The 18,561-nt window shown below is 33.5% G+C and overlaps 2 protein-coding genes across 3 annotated transcripts in view; one reads left to right on the top strand and one right to left on the bottom strand.

Moving 5' to 3' along the window:
• Positions 1–1,682, bottom strand: part of LOC142341579 (putative ATP-dependent RNA helicase Pl10) — a 68,766-nt gene extending 67,084 nt beyond the window's left edge. The window contains exons 1-2 of one of the 2 annotated variants that reach the window (XM_075392629.1): positions 1,614–1,682; positions 854–1,202 (exon numbers count right to left, since the gene is read on the bottom strand). In XM_075392629.1, coding sequence (XP_075248744.1) covers positions 854–1,202; positions 1,614–1,658 — 394 coding nt within the window. In that variant the 5' untranslated portion in view covers positions 1,659–1,682. Of the gene's footprint in view, positions 1–853; positions 1,203–1,477; positions 1,570–1,613 lie in introns of those variants that run through there. The other variant, XM_075392628.1, reaches the window with a different exon arrangement.
• LOC142341263 (uncharacterized) overlaps positions 1–18,561 on the top strand; it is a 336,105-nt gene that overhangs the window by 226,312 nt on the left and 91,232 nt on the right. The window lies entirely within an intron of this gene.

Genomic DNA, 18,561 nt, shown 5'->3' on the forward strand with positions numbered 1-18,561 from the left:
AGCTGTGAATGGATTGGGAAAACTATTTAGAAAAAAATCCGATCCAAAAAATCGAAAAAACAGTAAAAATCAGAGTGAAATTGCCGCATGTGAACAAAAAACCACTACCGAGAAACCGAATTTTTGTTCAAACACCGTTTTCTTACTCTACTTTAAAATTAGAGCGAAAAAAATTCACGCCGCAAAACCACTCGCTTTTTCGCTCCATTTCCTGTTTCAGCGTGACCAAAATCACCACTCCCATTTGACTTCAAAAATCATGAAAATGTGTGAACAGATCTTAAAAAAAAGACAGCGCCGCAATACAATTCAAATTCTTTGAAATGTAAAAAACACGACGTCTCCAATAATAGCAGCTATCGCTTCGCGGCTATTAAAAATCAATTATCGCAAAAATTGCAATTATTTGATCAATTAAATTTGAAGTTCTATCAAAAATTTTTTTTGACAGATTTGAAAACAATTTTGCCTTGATTTACCCAAAAATGTACGCAAATGGTTATATCTGAATTATTCAATTTCTAATCAACGACAAAAACTTTTTTAACACCCAAATCTCTCAAATTACATACGCTCTCTGACAGAAGTTTGTGATCTGGGAACTTTTCTTAGCTGCGGGTTTGCAAGCTGACAAAATTCCGCTTCAATTTGCGCCAACTATTGGGCAATTAATTGTGTCGTGCCCATCAATTATTGCAATTAAAATAGGGTAACCAATCAGTTATTGCAATCAATTAATTGCTAATTATTGTAATTACAATTAATTTTTTTCCAAATCCCTGTAACCAACCCCTACTCCATGACATTCTAATATCGTGCATGGTTGCAATCTTGCTGACAAATAGAAAATTACTTTGATTTCTTTGGAATCCATTCTGATATCTATCATTTCCTGGTTGTCGGTTATAGTCACCGTAGGCATTAGCGTTGTTCCAGCCCTGACTAGTATCACCGCTCGGAAGACCACCTGCGCCTAAATTGGGCTGCTGCATATAGATTCCTTGCGGCCCGCCCATTTGCATTGCATCTGGTGCCATTCCACCTCCACGCGCGCTGCGCTGATGAGGAGGCACATACTTTCCAGGTTGATTTCCTCCAAAGGTGTTTGCCCCACCAGAATGTGGGAACTGCTGAAGTTGCTGTGGATGATCACCGGCTCTATGCCCAGCACCAGCGGGTCCACCCAGCCCAAGAGCAGAAAACTAAAATATCATTTGATATCAATCAAGTTAATTATCATCGGGGATCTCAAGGGCAAATAAAAATTGTGTAATTACAAAATTCGACAGCCATTTAAATGGTACATTTTTTAATTTTAGACATGTTAAGTAACGCATAAAACATTACCGTTACAAAGACAACAACCAAGACATTTCACAAAGTCTCACAAACTGAAGAAACCATAAACATGTATCCCATAAACTTCGCGCCACATTTTACTGTCTGTCTTACATTAACAGTATTGCAGAACACTTACATTATGAGACAATTGGGAAGGATTCATTGAAAAGATATATTGCCCACAGCGTAACACTCTTGAATTAATCATTCACTTAGCATTAAGATTCTGAAAAAATCCCTACAAGTTTATGATCATAAAAGGATTATCTTACATTCTGTTCTAGGCTTGCTCCATTTGAAAAGAAGTCTCTGACCATAATACACCTGAAAAAATCGTATGTTATTCAACAAAGCAGGTGCAAACTGCTGTAAAAATACTGCGCTTATCTCTACGGATTCAAGTAACGAAGCTATTGACAATTTATAGCTGAGCGCCACTAACAACAGATCTGCTGTCTTGATCAAGTTCATGTTCAAAGTTCTGATTAAGAATTTCACAAACTTGCTTTGCATTAAATTAATGGCTATAAATTGATCGAAATAATTGAGAGCAAAAAATTTAAAATTGAAATTAAATTTAATGCATTTCATAAATCATCGTGTGATCGTTTTCTTGAGTCCATTCTTCTATTCTCTGTTGCTAGGCTGGGCTTTTTTGATGACACCCCCAATTTGTGACAAAGCTAATAAGTATGATATCATGTATGCTGTCTTCAGAGATAAAACTTTAATATAAACAATTTATTGGAAGGAATCAATCCAATAAACTTATTAGGCAGATATGTTTTGCAAAAATCCGAGTACCGTGGGTGTCCGTTCGTGAACGGTTTTTAGAAACTCGGCATTGATTGTTTTGTGGGAGCCAGTTGCCTTGAAAACATCAAAAGACAGCCGTGGATTTTGAGACACGGGCTTTGGTCCCAGTGCACTGCCATCAGATTGAATCTCAACCCCCCACACCAAGAACCCATCCTCCCAACCTCGCAGACTACTTGCGACCGGTTTCTTGAGCCAGACAAGGTATATTGTACTTTGGCACGACGTGATTAGCACCACGACGTAACAACCTCAGCCGACACAAGAGCAACTTTCTGTGAGACCAGTAGGCCTCTTATCTTGTTTTTGTTGAACAAAATTGATTAGTTTTGGTCAAGTTTTGCCTCATTTTTGTCTTTTATGGAAACTTTTTGCCTTTTTCGTTTTCTATGGGTCTCACTGCAGTCTTTTGTTGTCAAGCTTTTCTTGGAACTGTTCTAAGGTATTATTTCCAAGAGGAAGCAAGTTATTGAGGGCAGCCTCCATTGAAAGAAATGGAATGATTTTAATTTTTCTGCTTTTATTCAATTTTAACGTCTTTGAGGTTGAAAAAATTTCGAAATAACATGTACCAGAAAAATTTTTGAATTTCAAAATCAAAATTTTTGCATTTGAACTAATACTTCAATGCCAATTCCCGCCCCCGGTACTCATCGCGCTTATTTAATTGCGGTTTCAGTTTTTTGATGTAGATCGCTTCTATTGTCATTAGTTTTTCAACCCAGCGACGTATCAAGAATCTCCCATTCAATATTAATCACAGTACCACAACATTCAATGAGCTGTTGTCCCACTGGGAAATCCTTCTTTTGATGCTCCAAAATTCTAGTGACAACATGTCGACTGTTTTGGCCAACATAGATGGAACTGCATCCATTACATGTAACTTTATATAGCACATGCGATTTCAGATTCTTATCAAAAGATGATTTCAGGGTGGGCAAGCAAATTCCTAGCTTTCTTGTTGTGAAAATGATTTGAATATCACAATTTTTTCAGTCTACTTGCAAAATTTTGATTAATATTTCCGCTGTTTTGTACCAAAACCCTCGGTTTAGGCACCTTATTGTTAAGACTTTCATTTTTTTGAGAAGTTGTTCATTTTGGGGGGTTTTGCTGTGACCTTTTCTCTCGTGACTATTTTATCCAACGTCTCACTAACAATACTGGAGGACCACTCAGTTGGATATTGATTTTAGGTTCAGATCTCTCGATTTTTCTTGAGAGCTACATCAAAGGATTGGCAGTCACTGGTCGCATTAAAAATCCTATGCACAGTACCAATGAATCACATTTTGCTTATGTTGTAACGGTGCACAGCTACAGATATTTAGGATTATGCCGGTATCGATGAATTTAGTATTCAATGAGAGCTACTTTTCCTATCTTCGTTTACGTTTATGTTTAGATCAAAAATGCCAGGTCTCCAGCACGGTTTGGTGTCTCAAGGGTGAATTGTAAATTCTTGTGAAGAGAATTTGAATGCTCAGGGTAACCTAGTGGTTTCCCCTTGACGATGCCCACTATGTCATCTACATACCTCTTAAAAAATTTCAATTCCTGTGTGTCCTCTTTTGTACTTTTTTCCGCACAATAGGAACAAATCCAAACAATGTCCTGCATGGTCCTATACTCTGTGTCAGTTATAACTTTGCATTTTGCATGAAACCAGTTTTTGCATGATTTGCACTCGACCCCTTTTCCTCGCGTCGGTTACAGTCAATGCATATCACCTTTGTGTCAGGAACTTTGTTCTCCCATCCCTCATTTGGTTTCTGTAAGGATATTTCAAAAGATTTCATCCACAAATTTGCAAAAATTACAACCAGCGAAGTAGGCCTTGCTAAACCGCCCGATTGAGTGTACCACATTCTATTACACTTAAAGTGAACATTAGTTACGGCTAGTATCAAAAGGCTCTTAATCGCTGACCTCGGACTCTCAGGTATCTCATCACCGGAGTACAGTTCTTTAAGCGCAGTTTCAATTGCCTCCTCAACCGGTACATATGTGAATAAGCTTTTAACATCGAGATATAAAACTAGCTCATCTTCATCCAATTTGATGGCCTCTTGAATATTATAATTAACAAAAACGATATGGTTTCCAAGAACAAAAATCGTGTCTTGATACAATAGTTGCCCTTACAGAGAATGTAACTCAATAAGCTGAAGAAAAAGATAGAGTCTTTACAATCTTTCTGGATTTAGCTAAAGCTTTCAACTCAATATTCGCGGACATTTTCATTCAAAAAAATATGATTTTGGAGAAAACGCAAGATTCTTATTGAATTCGTTTCTGATCAACAGGAAACAGTGTGTTAAAAACAAATAGTTGAATCCGACTGAACAATTATGAATCACGGTGTTCCAAAAGGTACTGTTTTAGGACCCAAATGATTTTGGCATGGAAATAAGGATTAGTTGGAATGTTTTACCATTTGCAGATGAAAAAGAAATTTTATGTCTTGAAAGAATTGAAGTGTTTAAAAGCAAAGGCTAAAAAAATATTGATAGAAACTGAAAAATTTTGATGAAAACAAAACAGGTTAACTCTAAATAAAGAGAAAACAGAAAAAATGGTATTAAAAATGAGAAGTCACCAATTGTTGATTGCGTTGAATTTGAAATTCATTCATTGAAAACAACAGATGAATGCAGATATTTAGGTGTTGCTCTTGACAAAGAATTGACACACCGAAACAAATTAATAATGTGATCAGTAAATGGTTTTCGCTATCAGATCAATTTATTTGGTTCGCAATCAAATACCTTTAAAGGCTCGCATAAATTCTACTCTTCCGTCTGGTCAGCAAGGAATTTCATTTGCTCTTGCAATGGAGATAACCGATTGTACTATTTGGTTAGGGCGCTTCAGTGAGAGGTTCAAAGCTACCTTTTTTTAATCTTTTTTGTTTTTTGTGTTGGCTGGGTTTTCTTCTTGCAGCTCTTTTGCAAAAACAATGGTACTCATTTCTCTGCTCTAAATTTGCCTTTCATACCAGTTATTTTTAACTTTAAATTTGTTTCTACCATCTAGAATTAGAAATAAACAAATCCGTAAAATGAAGTCATTTGATTATTTCAGAGCAGTCACATATCTTCAGTGCGTTTCCTCCAATGAGTTTTACTTTTTTGCATCTTCCATTTTCACAATAAGAATACTGCCAATGAAGTGGTTGTTTAGAGTTAATTTTGATTTGTGAATCACAAAGTCGGTTTTATTGATTCAATATTTGAACCATGTATTGTTGCATTTAAAATTTAGTACAATAATTCTGCAAAGTTTGCCATTCTACTCAAATGACAGAATACACATACAAATTAGATTGGCATAAAAGTCTGGTTTTTTTGAACCACTTACGACACTGATCATAAATTTCCTCTTAAAAACAAAACACTTCGAGCAAAATTTCAAATAGCAAAAACATCATTAAGTAAACTTTTCGATTTTGTCCAGCAACCAAACACAGAAAATCAAAAGAAAATCAGAATAATCGGAGACATTGAAATTTTAGTGAAATAATGATCATACCTGTGATTTTTCTCTCGAAACAAAATGTATATCAAATTGGAGTCAAATTTAATTTATAGGAAACTTAGTTCATAAATTTAACAAACTTCCCAAAGTTCTAAGAAAGCAAAACAAAAAAAACACTTTCAAAAAGTTAAAAGAAGAGATGCAAAAAGACACCGACGATTTCCAATGGACAAAAAATTGAAGGCTTTAACAGTCTGTTTTTATGAAAACTAGAAAGTGAACCATACTTTTTTAATTTTTTATTTAGTTAACCTAAGAAAAGATGTATTATGTTTGACTTTTATTTTTACAACATGTAATTTTTACCTTGAGTTATTCGAAATTACATGTTTGAGTTTTGAAGAAAATAAATGGAAAATCAAATCAAAAAGGCAATTTTTGTTCTGCCGGAGTAGTATAAAATGCTAACAAGCGAGTAATGTAGCTTCAAATCGAGGAAGCTCTCACTCTTTTAATTGAATTAAGAAACTGGCGCTCGAATAAATTTCTGATTTTAAGCGTTTTTGATTTAACGGCATTTTGACTTTCGTTTACTGTTTGCTCTTGATTTGTTTGCAAATGCAGTTAATTGCAACACAGGTACTCTAATGGCATTTCATTACGTTTTAGAATTACTAAATGAGTGGTTATTTTTTTTCTCTAATTCAACACTAGCTCTTTTTTTGCGTTTTGCACCTGTTTGTTCTTTTCGGCTTTTCGTTTAATCATCGGTTCAATATATCTGTTTTCATAAAAATTTCATTAATTGTGACGCATTTTGGTTTTCTGTAATGTTATGGCTTTTTCTGTTAACGACAGATCACAGAGTATTTTTAAAACGGCAAAAGTGTTTCAACCAGACCTGATTATAGATTATCTATTTAAAATGCTTTAACTTCATCTTTCATTAAAATAAGTGATTTTGTTTAGTTCTGCCAATATTTGTTTTTTTTGTTGGTTGTGCACGCAATCTCATTATTAACGGATTTTATTGAAAATTGATTTTATTGATTTTTGAGCAATTTTCCAATTTGTTTTTTTTGCGCGAACGCCGTTTTCTTCCAATCAAATGGTATGATTTGCTCAATAATTTCAAGATATGTCCTTCTCTATACGGATCTTATAAGGATTCTGCAAATTGGACTTTACTCTGATGTAGTAGTAGTAGTAGTAGTAGAAGTAGAAGTAGTAGTAGTAGTAGTAGTAGTAGTAGTAGTAGTAGTAGTAGTAGTAGTAGTAGTAGTAGTAGTAGTAGTAGTAGTAGTAGTAGTAGTAGTAGTAGTAGTAATAGTGGATAATGTTATAGAGTAATTGGTCAAAGATCTTTATCCTTGCTTCGAAGCCCGTTCAAGGGGTTTTGTTTCATTTTGTTCAGAAGATTGCAATATTCAGAAGACCAGGCAGTAGGGAAAGTAGTTGGTTTTCTTCCCACTTATAGGAACTTGGAAAAGGAGTGTCTTAAAAATCACTGAGCATTAAAGAATCAGATTTCTTGCTTGTAAGTTTATTAACAATGTGGCCATCGTTTGGTCATATAGTTTCCACGGATTTTTGACTTACATGTGAGTTAATGTCTATCATGACATCTCCAAAATTTGTAACACGGGATTTGTCAGTTTCTCTATTACTTCTATAGATATGGTAGTTTGGCAGAAAGAGTGCAGCATTTGGAACGTCGGGAGGAAGCAAATAGTTTTCTGTTGTGCAAATAACATCTGTGTTTTCGGAGGAGATGACCTTTGCTAAATTGGTGCGTCTGCTCAGGTCAAGTAGGCTTTGAGTATGAAAATTCATTGCAATAAGTCCTTGCTCTGCTGTTTCCGAATTTTCTTTTGTTAATTGGGGTCCAATTGTTTTTGAACCGTATTGCTTCTGTTTGAGAGCACTTTTGATGATGAGATCTCTGTTAAATTAAGAGTCAGTTTTGACCGGGAGTGGCCGGGATTTTTTTATTGCCATATCAAACTTTCTAAGTCTTGTGATGGTTGCTAATTTTTGATCTTCGATTTCTATGTAAGACAGTACCATCTCCACATAGTTCCAATCTTCAAACATCCTTTTGTCGAACTTTGAATCGTGATCTGTGAGTCCTCTGATGATAAGACCTTCCTGGTGAGCTGTGTACGGTTGTTACCATTTTGCCAGGCTTTACTGAACCGAGTGCTGTTTTGCAGTTTGATTCCGTGGTGGTTATCAGTTTGATCGCATTCATTTTGTTTTTCTGGAATTTTATCTAGTTGTTTGACTCTTCCATCTTGTCAGCGAGGAATTTCTTTTGCTCTTGCAATTGAGACACCTTATTGTCCAATTTTGGTTGTGGCGCGTCAGCGAGAGATTCAAAGCTACCTTTTTGTCTTTTTTTTTGTTTGCTGCATTTTTTTTTGTCAAAATGCAGCTCGTTTGCAAAAACAATGTTAATCAGGTTGTTGGATTTTCCTTTTCGCCGGATTGTAATCCGAGATATTTCCTGCCTTGCTTTTTTTTGTCAACTTTTTGAAAAATTCTTATTATCTCTCATTTACTTTAAATCAGATCTTTTTCAATCATATTGGCAATTTCAAATGAATTGCCTGATATTATTTTCCAATCTCACTGATACAGTTTTTTTATTCATTCATATGAATAGTTCTTTATCACGCGTGACTTACATCACACGCCCTTCTTGGTTTTGAACACAAAATATTAACATATCATCACATCCATATGGGACTTCAAGAAACTTTTGAAAATGCTTTTAGATCTGACGTTTTTGTGTTTGATCTGCAACGAGCTTTTTTGACAAAATGTTGGTCTTTTGCAAAAACAATAATAATCAGTTTATTGGATTTTCTCTTCGACGGATATTAAATCAAGATTTTTATGCTATCCTATTTTTTGTCGTCAACAGATTTGAAAAAAAATTATTCTCATTCTTTTTTATTCAATTTAATTTCAAAAATTCTTGAAATTTCCGTTGAATTGCTTGTCATCATTTTCCAGTCTCACTGAAAAAATTTATTACTCTTTCATATGAATAGGTCTTCGTCTCGCGTGACTTACATTTCTTACAAGAATATTATATCTCTCCCTCAATTTGTTTTAAGGTTTAAATAAAGGAGATAAAACTTTCTTATTACAAGTCATTTTAAATGTAGTTTATTTATTGACAGTGAAACTCACTTTTAGAAAATTTCATCTGTAATTGACATATAAGTTTTTTTGTTGTGACTCATTATTTCGTCGTCAGCATTTTTGAACAAAATCATTGTTATTCTCATTCACTTCTAATCAATTTTCGTTCAAAAAATATTGCAATTTTGCCTCAATTGCTTATTATCATTTTCCAGTCTCACTGAAACTAGTTTTTTGCTTTCACATGAATAGGTCTTCATTTCGCGTGTTTTTCTTTTCTAACCGGATTATTAATTCTCTCCCTCAAATCGACTTTAATACAAGCCATTCTAAATGAAGGTTATTTATTGACAGTAAAACACACTTTTAGAAAATTTCTTCTTTAAACGACATATCAATTTTTTCTGCTATGCTTTATTATTTCGTCATCAGCTTTTTTGAGCAAAATCATATTTATTCTTATTCACTTCAAATCAATTTTCGTTCAATAATTCTTGCAATGTTGCCTCAATTGCTTGTTATCATTTTCCAGTCTCACTGAAACAATTTTTTTTCTTTCACATGAATAACACTTCATCAAGCGTGACTTAAATTCATTAAATAATTAATTTTTCTCTCCCTCAAACCGACTTCTTGCTTAAGTAAAAAAGAAAACACATTTCAATTAATGTCATTCTAAAAGAAAATTATTTTTTGACAAGGAAACACACTTTTAATGAGTTTGTTCTATAGTTTACATCACAACCTTTATTTTAAAAACAGAAAATTCTTTTGTTTGTTCTGAGATATCCATTGTCTCAAGACAACTGCAGGCCTGCAAGCTTATCCCAGATTTTGCTAATGCGTTTTAGGTATCCCTGTTTTTAACTGAATTGATGTCTTTGGAAAACTTTTTTCTTCAAAGGATACTAAATCTTCTACTTTTTTGGTTTTGATTTTTTTCCAACAGTAAAAAACAATAATCAGTTTATTGGATTTTCTCTTTGACGGATATTAAATCAAAATTTTTTTGCCATGCTTTTTTTTCGTCAACAGTTTTGAAAAAAATTAATTATTCTCATTGTCTTTTATTCAATTTACTTTCAAAAACTCTTGAAATTTCCGTTGAATTGCTTGTCATCATTTTCCAGTCTCACTGAAAAAAGTTTTTTTTCTTACATGTGAATAGGTCTTCATCTCGCGTGACTTACATTTCATACCAGATTATTATTTCTCTCACTCAAATCGTTTTTAAGTGTAAATGAAGGAGATAAAACCTTCTTATTACAAGTCATTTTAAAGGTAGTTTATTTATTGACAGTGAAAGACACTTTTAGAAAATTTCTTCTGTAAATGACATATCAATTTTTTCTGTTGTGCCTCATTATTTCGTCATCAGCATTTTTGAAGAAAATTATTGTTATTCTCATTCACTTCTAATCAATTTTCGTTCAAAAAATATTGCAGTTTGGCTCACTTGCTTGTTATCATTTTCCAGTCTCACTGAAACAAACTTTTTTCTTTCATATGATAAACACTTCATCAGGCGTGACTTACATTCATTAATAGATTTTTTTTCTCTCCCTCAAACCGTCTTCTTGCTTAAGTGAAGAAGAAAACACCTTTTAATTAATGTCATTCTAAATGAAAATTATTTATTGACAGGAAAACACACTTTTAAAGAGTTTCCTCTATAATTGACATCTAAATCTTTATTTTAAAAACTGAAAGTTCTTTTGTTTGGTCTGGTTGTCTCAAGACAACTGCAGGTCTGCAAGCTTATCACAACCATTCTTAATGCGTTTTAGGTATTCTAGTTTTTAACTGAATTGATGACTTTGGAAAACTTTTTCTTCAAAGGATACTAAGTCTTTCATTGGACGATTTAGGTTTTGGGGGATTTTACGGAGGACTTTTAATGTATTCATCAAGAAGTAGGCCAAACTGGATATTTAGGGAGGTAAAGAAGCTATGTGACACGTAACCCTAGGAATGTAGGAATGTTTTGTCAATTGTTTTCCACAACCACTCATATCATTGTTTCACGAGTTCGTCTATGTTGCTTAAACAGTAGGGTTGAAGGGGTCGGAAATTATTTCGTTGTTTAGTCCTTCCCAATTTGCCCGTTTCAGATTGTTTGAAGCAGAATTTCAGGTGTAGGCTGTGCTCGTAAAAAATGAGTTCAGTTGAGGCTAATTTAGGGTCAAAATACTCTCTCTTTGTCAATTTGACTTGGTGAAAAGTTGGTTAGAATTAGATTTACAAGTTTTTCATTGGTTGTTGCCTCAAAAGAGTTTCTTGAAGACATTTTGATTCTTTTTATATTAGAAAAAATTAGGTCAACAGTTAATAAGATGTCAGAAAGTGATTTTTTTTGGCAAGGTTTTTTGTTCAGGCAGTAGGAAAAGTAGTTTGTTTTCTTCCCACTGATAGGAACTTGGAAAAGGAATTTCGTAAAAACAACAGAGCATTACAGAATCAGAATTTTTGTTTGTAAGTTTATCAACAATGTGGCCATCGCTTGGTCATATAGTTTCAACGACTTTTTGACTTACATGTGAGTTAATGGCGATCATGACATCTCCAAAATTTGTAACACGGGATTTGTCAGTTTCTCTATTACTTCTATAGATATGGTAGTTTGGCAGAAAGAGTGCAGCATTTGGAACGTCGGGAGGGAGCAAATAGTTTTCTGTTGTGCAAATAACATCTGTGTTTTCGGAGGAGATGACCTTTGCTAAATTGGTGCGTCTGTTCAGGTCAAGTAGGCTTTGAGTATGAAAATTCGTTGCAATAAGTCCTTGCTCTGCTGTTTTCGAATTTTCTTTTGTTAATTGGGGTCCAATTGTTATTGAACCGTATTGCTTCTGTTTGAGAGCAATTTTGATGATGAGATCTCTGTTAAATTAAGAGTCATTTTTGACTAGGAGCTGCCGAGTTTTCTTTATTTCCACATCAAACTTTCAAAGTTTTGTGATCTTTGCTAATTTTTTATCTTCTATTCCTAAGTAAGACAGTACCATCTCCACGTAGTTCCGATCTTCAAACATCTTTTAATCGGACTTTGTATCGTGATCTGTGAGTCTTCTGATGATAAGACCTATTGGTGAGCTGTGTACGGTTGTTACCATTTTGCCAGGCTTTACTGAACCGAGTGCTGTTTTGCAGTTTGATTCCGTGGTGGTTATCAGTTTGATTGCATTCATTTTGTTTTTCTGGAATTTTATCTAGTTGTTTGACTCTTCCATCTTGTCAGCGAGGAATTTCTTTTGCTCTTGCAATTGAGACACCTTATTGTCCAATTTTGGTTGTGGCGCGTCAGCGAGAGATTCAAAGCTACCTTTTTGTCTTTTTTTGTGTTTGCTGCATTTTCTTGTCAAAATGCAGCTCGTTTGCAAAAACAATGTTAATCAGGTTGTTGGATTTTCCTTTTCGCCGGATTGTAATCCAAGATATTTCCTGCCTTGCTTTTTTCTTTTGTCAACTTTTTGAAAAATTCGTATTATCTCTCATTTACTTTAAATCAGATCTTTTTCAATCATTTTGGCAATTTCAAATGAATTGCCTGATATTATTTTCCAATCTCACTGATACAGTTTTTTTATTCATTCATATGAATAGTTCTTTATCACGCGTGACTTACATCACACGCCCTTCTTGGTTTTGAACACAAAATATTAACATATCATCACATCCATATGGGACTTCAAGAAATTTTTGAAAATGGTTTTAGATCTGACGTTTTTGTGTTTGATCTGCAACGAGCTTTTTTGACAAAATGTTGGTCTTTTGCAAACACAATAATAATCAGTTTATTGGATTTAATCTTCGACGGATATTAAATCAAGATTTTTATGCTATCCTATTTTTTGTCGTCAACAGATTTGAAAAAAAATTGTTCTCATTCTTTTTTATTCGATTTAATTTCAAAAATTCTTGAAATTTCCGTTGAATTGCTTGTCATCATTTTCCAGTCTCACTGAAAAAATTTATTACTCTTTCATATGAATAGGTCTTCGTCTCGCGTGACTTACATTTCTTACCAGAATATTATATCTCTCCCTCAATTTGTTTTAAGGTTTAAATAAAGGAGATAAAACTTTCTCATTACAAGTCATTTTAAATGTAGTTTATTTATTGACAGTGAAACTCACTTTTAGAAAATTTCATCTGTAATTGACATATAATTTTTTTTGTTGTGACTCATTATTTCGTCGTCAGCATTTTTGAACAAAATCATTGTTATTCTCATTCACTTCTAATCAATTTTCGTTCAAAAAATATTGCAATTTTGCCTCAATTGCTTGTTATCATTTTCCAGTCTCACTGAAACAATTTTTTTTCTTTCACATGAATAACACTTCATCAAGCGTGACTTAAATTCATTAAATAATTAATTTTTCTCTCCCTCAAACCGACTTCTTGCTTAAGTAAAAAAGAAAACACATTTCAATTAATGTCATTCTAAAAAAAATTATTTTTTGACAAGGAAACACACTTTTAAAGAGTTTGTTCTATAGTTTACATCACAACCTTTATTTTAAAAACAGAAAATTCTTTTGTTTGTTCTGAGATATCCATTGTCTCAAGACAACTGCAGGCCTGCAAGCTTATCCCAGATTTTCTTAATGCGTTTTAGGTATCCCTGTATTTAACTGAATTGATGTCTTTGGAAAACTTTTTTCTTCAAAGGATACTAAATCTTCTACTTTTTTGGTTTTGATTTTTTTTCCAACAGTAAAAAATAATAATCAGTTTATTGGATTTTCTCTTTGACGGATATTAAATCAAGATTTTTTTTGCCATGCTTTTTTTTCGTCAACAATTTTGAAAAAAATTAATTATTCTCATTGTCTTTTACTCAATTTTCGTTCAAAAACTCTTGAAATTTCCGTTGAATTGCTTGTCATCATTTTCCAGTCTCACTGAAAAAAGTTTTTTTTTCTTACATGTGAATAGGTCTTCATCTCGCGTGACTTACATTTCATACCAGATTATTATTTCTCTCACTCAAATCGTTTTTAAGTGTAAATGAAGGAGATAAAACCTTCTTATTACAAGTCATTTTAAAGGTAGTTTATTTATTGACAGTGAAAGACACTTTTAGAAAATTTCTTCTGTAAATGACATATCAATTTTTTCTGTTGTGCCTCATTATTTTGTCATCAGCATTTTTGAACAAAATTATTGTTATTCTCATTCACTTCTAATCAATTTTCGTTCAAAAAATATTGCAGTTTGGCTCACTTGCTTGTTATCATTTTCCAGTCTCACTGAAACAAACTTTTTTCTTTCATATGATAAACACTTCATCAGGCATGACTTACATTCATTAATAGATTTTTTTTCTCTCCCTCAAACCGTCTTCTTGCTTAAGTGAAGAAGAAAACACCTTTTAATTAATGTCATTCTAAATGAAATATATTTATTGACAGGAAAACACACTTTTAAAGAGTTTCCTCTATAATTGACATCTAAATCTTTATTTTAAAAACTGAAAGTTCTTTTGTTTGGTCTGGTTGTCTCAAGACAACTGCAGGTCTGCAAGCTTATCACAACCATTCTTAATGCGTTTTAGGTATTCTAGTTTTTAACTGAATTGATGACTTTGGAAAACTTTTTCTTCAAAGGATACTAAGTCTTTCATTGGACGATTTAGGTTTTGGGGGATTTTACGGAGGACTTTTAATGTATTCATCAAGAAGTAGGCCAAACTGGATATTTAGGGAGGTAAAGAAGCTATGTGACACGTAACCCTAGGAATGTAGGAATGTTTTGTCAATTGTTTTCCACAACCACTCATATCATTGTTTCACGAGTTCGTCTATGTTGCTTAAACAGTAGGGTTGAAGGGGTCGGAAATTATTTCGTTGTTTAGTCCTTCCCAATTTGCCCGTTTCAGATTGTTTGAAGCAGAATTTCAGGTGTAGGCTGTGCTCGTAAAAAATGAGTTCAGTTGAGGCTAATTTAGGGTCAAAATACTCTCTCTTTGTCAATTTGACTTGGTGAAAAGTTGGTTAGAATTAGATTTACAAGTTTTTCATTGGTTGTTGCCTCAAAAGAGTTTCTTGAAGACATTTTGATTCTTTTTATATCAGAAAAAATTAGGTCAACAGTTAATAAGATGTCAGAAAGTGATTTTTTTTGGCAAGGTTTTTTGTTCAGGCAGTAGGAAAAGTAGTTTGTTTTCTTCCCACTGATAGGAACTTGGAAAAGGAATTTCGTAAAAACAACAGAGCATTACAGAATCAGAATTTTTGTTTGTAAGTTTATCAACAATGTGGCCATCGCTTGGTCATATAGTTTCAACGACTTTTTGACTTACATGTGAGTTAATGTCTATCATGACATCTCCAAAATTTGTAACACGGGATTTGTCAGTTTCTCTATTACTTCTATAGATATGGTAGTTTGGCAGAAAGAGTGCAGCATTTGAAACGTCGGGAGGGAGCAAATAGTTTTCTGTTGTGCAAATAACATCTGTGTTTTCGGAGGAGATGACCTTTGCTAAATTGGTGCGTCTGTTCAGGTCAAGTAGGCTTTGAGTATGAAAATTCGTTGCAATAAGTCCTTGCTCTGCTGTTTCCGAATTTTCTTTTGTTAATTGGGGTCCAATTGTTATTGAACCGTATTGCTTCTGTTTGAGAGCACTTTTGATGATGAGATCTCTGTTAAATTAAGAGTCATTTTTGACTAGGAGCTGCCGAGTTTTCTTTATTTCCACATCAAACTTTCAAAGTTTTGTGATCTTTGCTAATTTTTTATCTTCTATTCCTAAGTAAGACAGTACCATCTCCACGTAGTTCCGATCTTCAAACATCCTTTAATCGGACTTTGTATCGTGATCTGTGAGTCTTCTGATGATAAGACCTATTGGTGAGCTGTGTACGGTTGTTACCATTTTACCAGGTTTTACTGTGCCGAAGATTGTGTTGCAGTTTGGTTCCTTGGTGGTCATCAGTTTGATTGCATTCATTTTGTTTTTTCAGGAAATTTATCTAATTGTTTTACTCTTCCGTCTTGTCAGCAAGGAATTTCATTTGATCTTGCAATTGAGAGAACCGATTGTCCTATTTTGGTTAGGGCGCTTCAGTGAGAGGTTCAAAGCTACCTTTTTGTCTTTCTTGTTTTTTGTGTTGGCTGGGTTTTCTTGTCAACAGGCAGTTCTTTCGCAAAAACAATGTTACTCATTTCTCTGCTCTAAATTTGCCGTATTTCATACCAATTAATTTTAACTTTAAATTTGTTTTTGCCGTCTAGATTTAGAAAAAAAGAAATCCATAAAAAGAAGTCAGTTGATTCTTTCAGAGCAGTCACATATCTCCAGTGCGTTTCTTCAAATGAATTTTACTTTTTTGCAATTTCCATTCTTACAATAAGAATACTGCCAAAGAAGCGGTTGTTTAGAGTTAATTTTGATTTGTGAATCACAATGTCGGTTTTCTCGATTCCATATTTGAACCATGTATTGTTGCATTTAGAATTTAGTGCCATAATTCTGCAAAGTTTGCCATCCTGTTCAAATAACAGAATACACATACAAATTAGATTGGGCATAAAAGTCTGGTTTTTTCGAACCACTTATGACACTGATAACAATTTACCTCTTGAAAACAAAAAACTTCGCGAAACTTTTCAAATAGCAAAAACTTCATTAAGTAGACTTTTCTAATTTGTCCAGCAACCAAACACAGAAGACCATAAGAAATTCAAAGTAATCGGAGACACTGAAATTATAGTAAAATAATGATCATACCTATGATTTTTCTCTCGAATCAAATTGGAGTCAAATTTAATTTATAGGAAAATTCGTTCATAAATTGAACAAACTTCCCAGAGTTCTACGAAAGCCAAACAAAAAAACACTTTCAAAAAATTAAAAGAAGAGATGCAAAAAGACACGAACGAGTTCCAATGGACAGAAAAAATGAAGGCTTTAACAGTTTGTTTTTATGAAATAAATCACGAAAATTAGAAAGTGAACCATACTTTTTTAATATTATATTTAGTTAATTTAAGGAAAGATGTCATGTTTGATTTTTGTTTTTAGAACATGTAATTTTAACCTTGTGGTTATTCGAAATTATGTGTTTGAGATTAAAAAAAAAATAAATGGAAAATCAAATCAAAAAGGCAATTTTAGTTCTGCCGGAGTAGTATAAAGTGCTAACAAGCGAGTAATGTAGCTTCAAAGCGAGGAAGCTCTCAGTCTGTTAATTGAATTAAGAAATTGACGTTCGAAGAAGTTTCTGATTTTAAGCATTTTTTCTTTAACGGCATTTTGACTTTCGTTTACTGTTTGCTCTTGATTTGTTTGCAAATACAGTTAATTGCAACACAGGTACTCTAATGGCATTTCATTACCTTTTAAAGTTACTCACTGGGTCTTTATTTTTCTCTATTTCAGCACTAGCTTTTTTTCTGCGTTTTGCATCTGTATTTTCTTTTCGGCTTTTCGTTTAATCGGTTCAATATATCTGTTATCATAAAATTTTCATTAATTGTGACGCATTTTGGTTTTCTGTAATGTTATGGCTTTTTCTGTTAACGACAGATCACAGAGTATTTTTAAAACGGCAAAGTTGTTTCAACCAGATCTGACTATAGATTATTTATTTAAAAGGCTTAAAATTCATCTTTCATTAAAATATGTGATTTTGTTTAGATCTGCCAATATTTGTTTTTTTTGTTGGTTGTGCACGCCATCTCATTATTAACGGATTTTCTTTAAAAATTTTGAGCAATTTTCCAATTTGTTTTTTTTTGCGCGAACGCCGTTTTCTTCCAATCAAATGGTATAATTGCTCAAAAATTTCAAGATATATCCTTCTCCATGTGGATCTTTTTGGGCTTCTAAAAATTTTACTTTACTCTGATGTAGTAGTAGTAATAGTAATAGTAGATACTGTTTTAGAGTAATTGGTCATAGGTTTTTATCGAAGCCCGTTTGAAGGGTTTAGTTTCATTTTGTTCAGAAGATTGCAATGTTCAGAAGATCAGGCAGTAAGGAATGTAGTTAGTTTTCTTCCCACTTATAGGAACTTGGAAAAGGAGTGTCTTAAAAACCACTGAGCGTTACAGAATCAGAATTGTTGTTGTAAGTTTATTAACAATGTGGCCATCGTTTGGTCATTTAGTTTCAACGGATTTTTGACTTACATGTGCGTTAATGGCTATCATGACACGCAAGTCACTCCAAGTTTTGTAACACGGGATTCGTCAGTTTTTCTATTACTTCTATAGATATGGTAGTTTGACAGAAGTGACCAGGAGTGGCCGGGATTTATTTATTATCATATCAAACTTTCTAAACCTTGTGATGATTGCTAATTTTTGATCGTTGATTTCTAGGTAAGACAGTACCATCTCCACATAGCTCCAATCTTCAAACATCCTTTTGTCGAACATTGAATCGTGATCTGTGAGCCCTCTGATGATAAGACCTTCCTGGTGAGCTGTGTACGGTTGTTACCATTTTACCAGGCTTTACTGGACCGAGTGCTGTTTTGCAGTTTGGTTCCTCGGTGGTTTTCAGTTTGATTGCATTCATTTTGTTTTTTTGGAATTTTATCTAGTTTTTTTACTCTTCCATCTTGTCAGCGAGGAATTTCATTTGCTTTTGCAATTGAGACAACTTATTGTCCAATTTTGGTTGTGGCGCTTCAGTGAGAGGTTCAAAATTACCTTTTTGTGTTTTTTTGTTTTTTTTTTGTGTTTGCTGGATTTTCTTTTCAAAATGCAGCTCCTTTGCAAAAACAATGTTAATCAGGTTATTGGATTTTCCTTTTCGCGGGA

The sequence above is a fragment of the Convolutriloba macropyga genome, chromosome 6, assembly GCF_964194025.1.
Source record: "Convolutriloba macropyga chromosome 6, txConMacr16.3, whole genome shotgun sequence".
Taxonomy (NCBI): Eukaryota; Metazoa; Xenacoelomorpha; order Acoela; family Convolutidae; genus Convolutriloba; species Convolutriloba macropyga.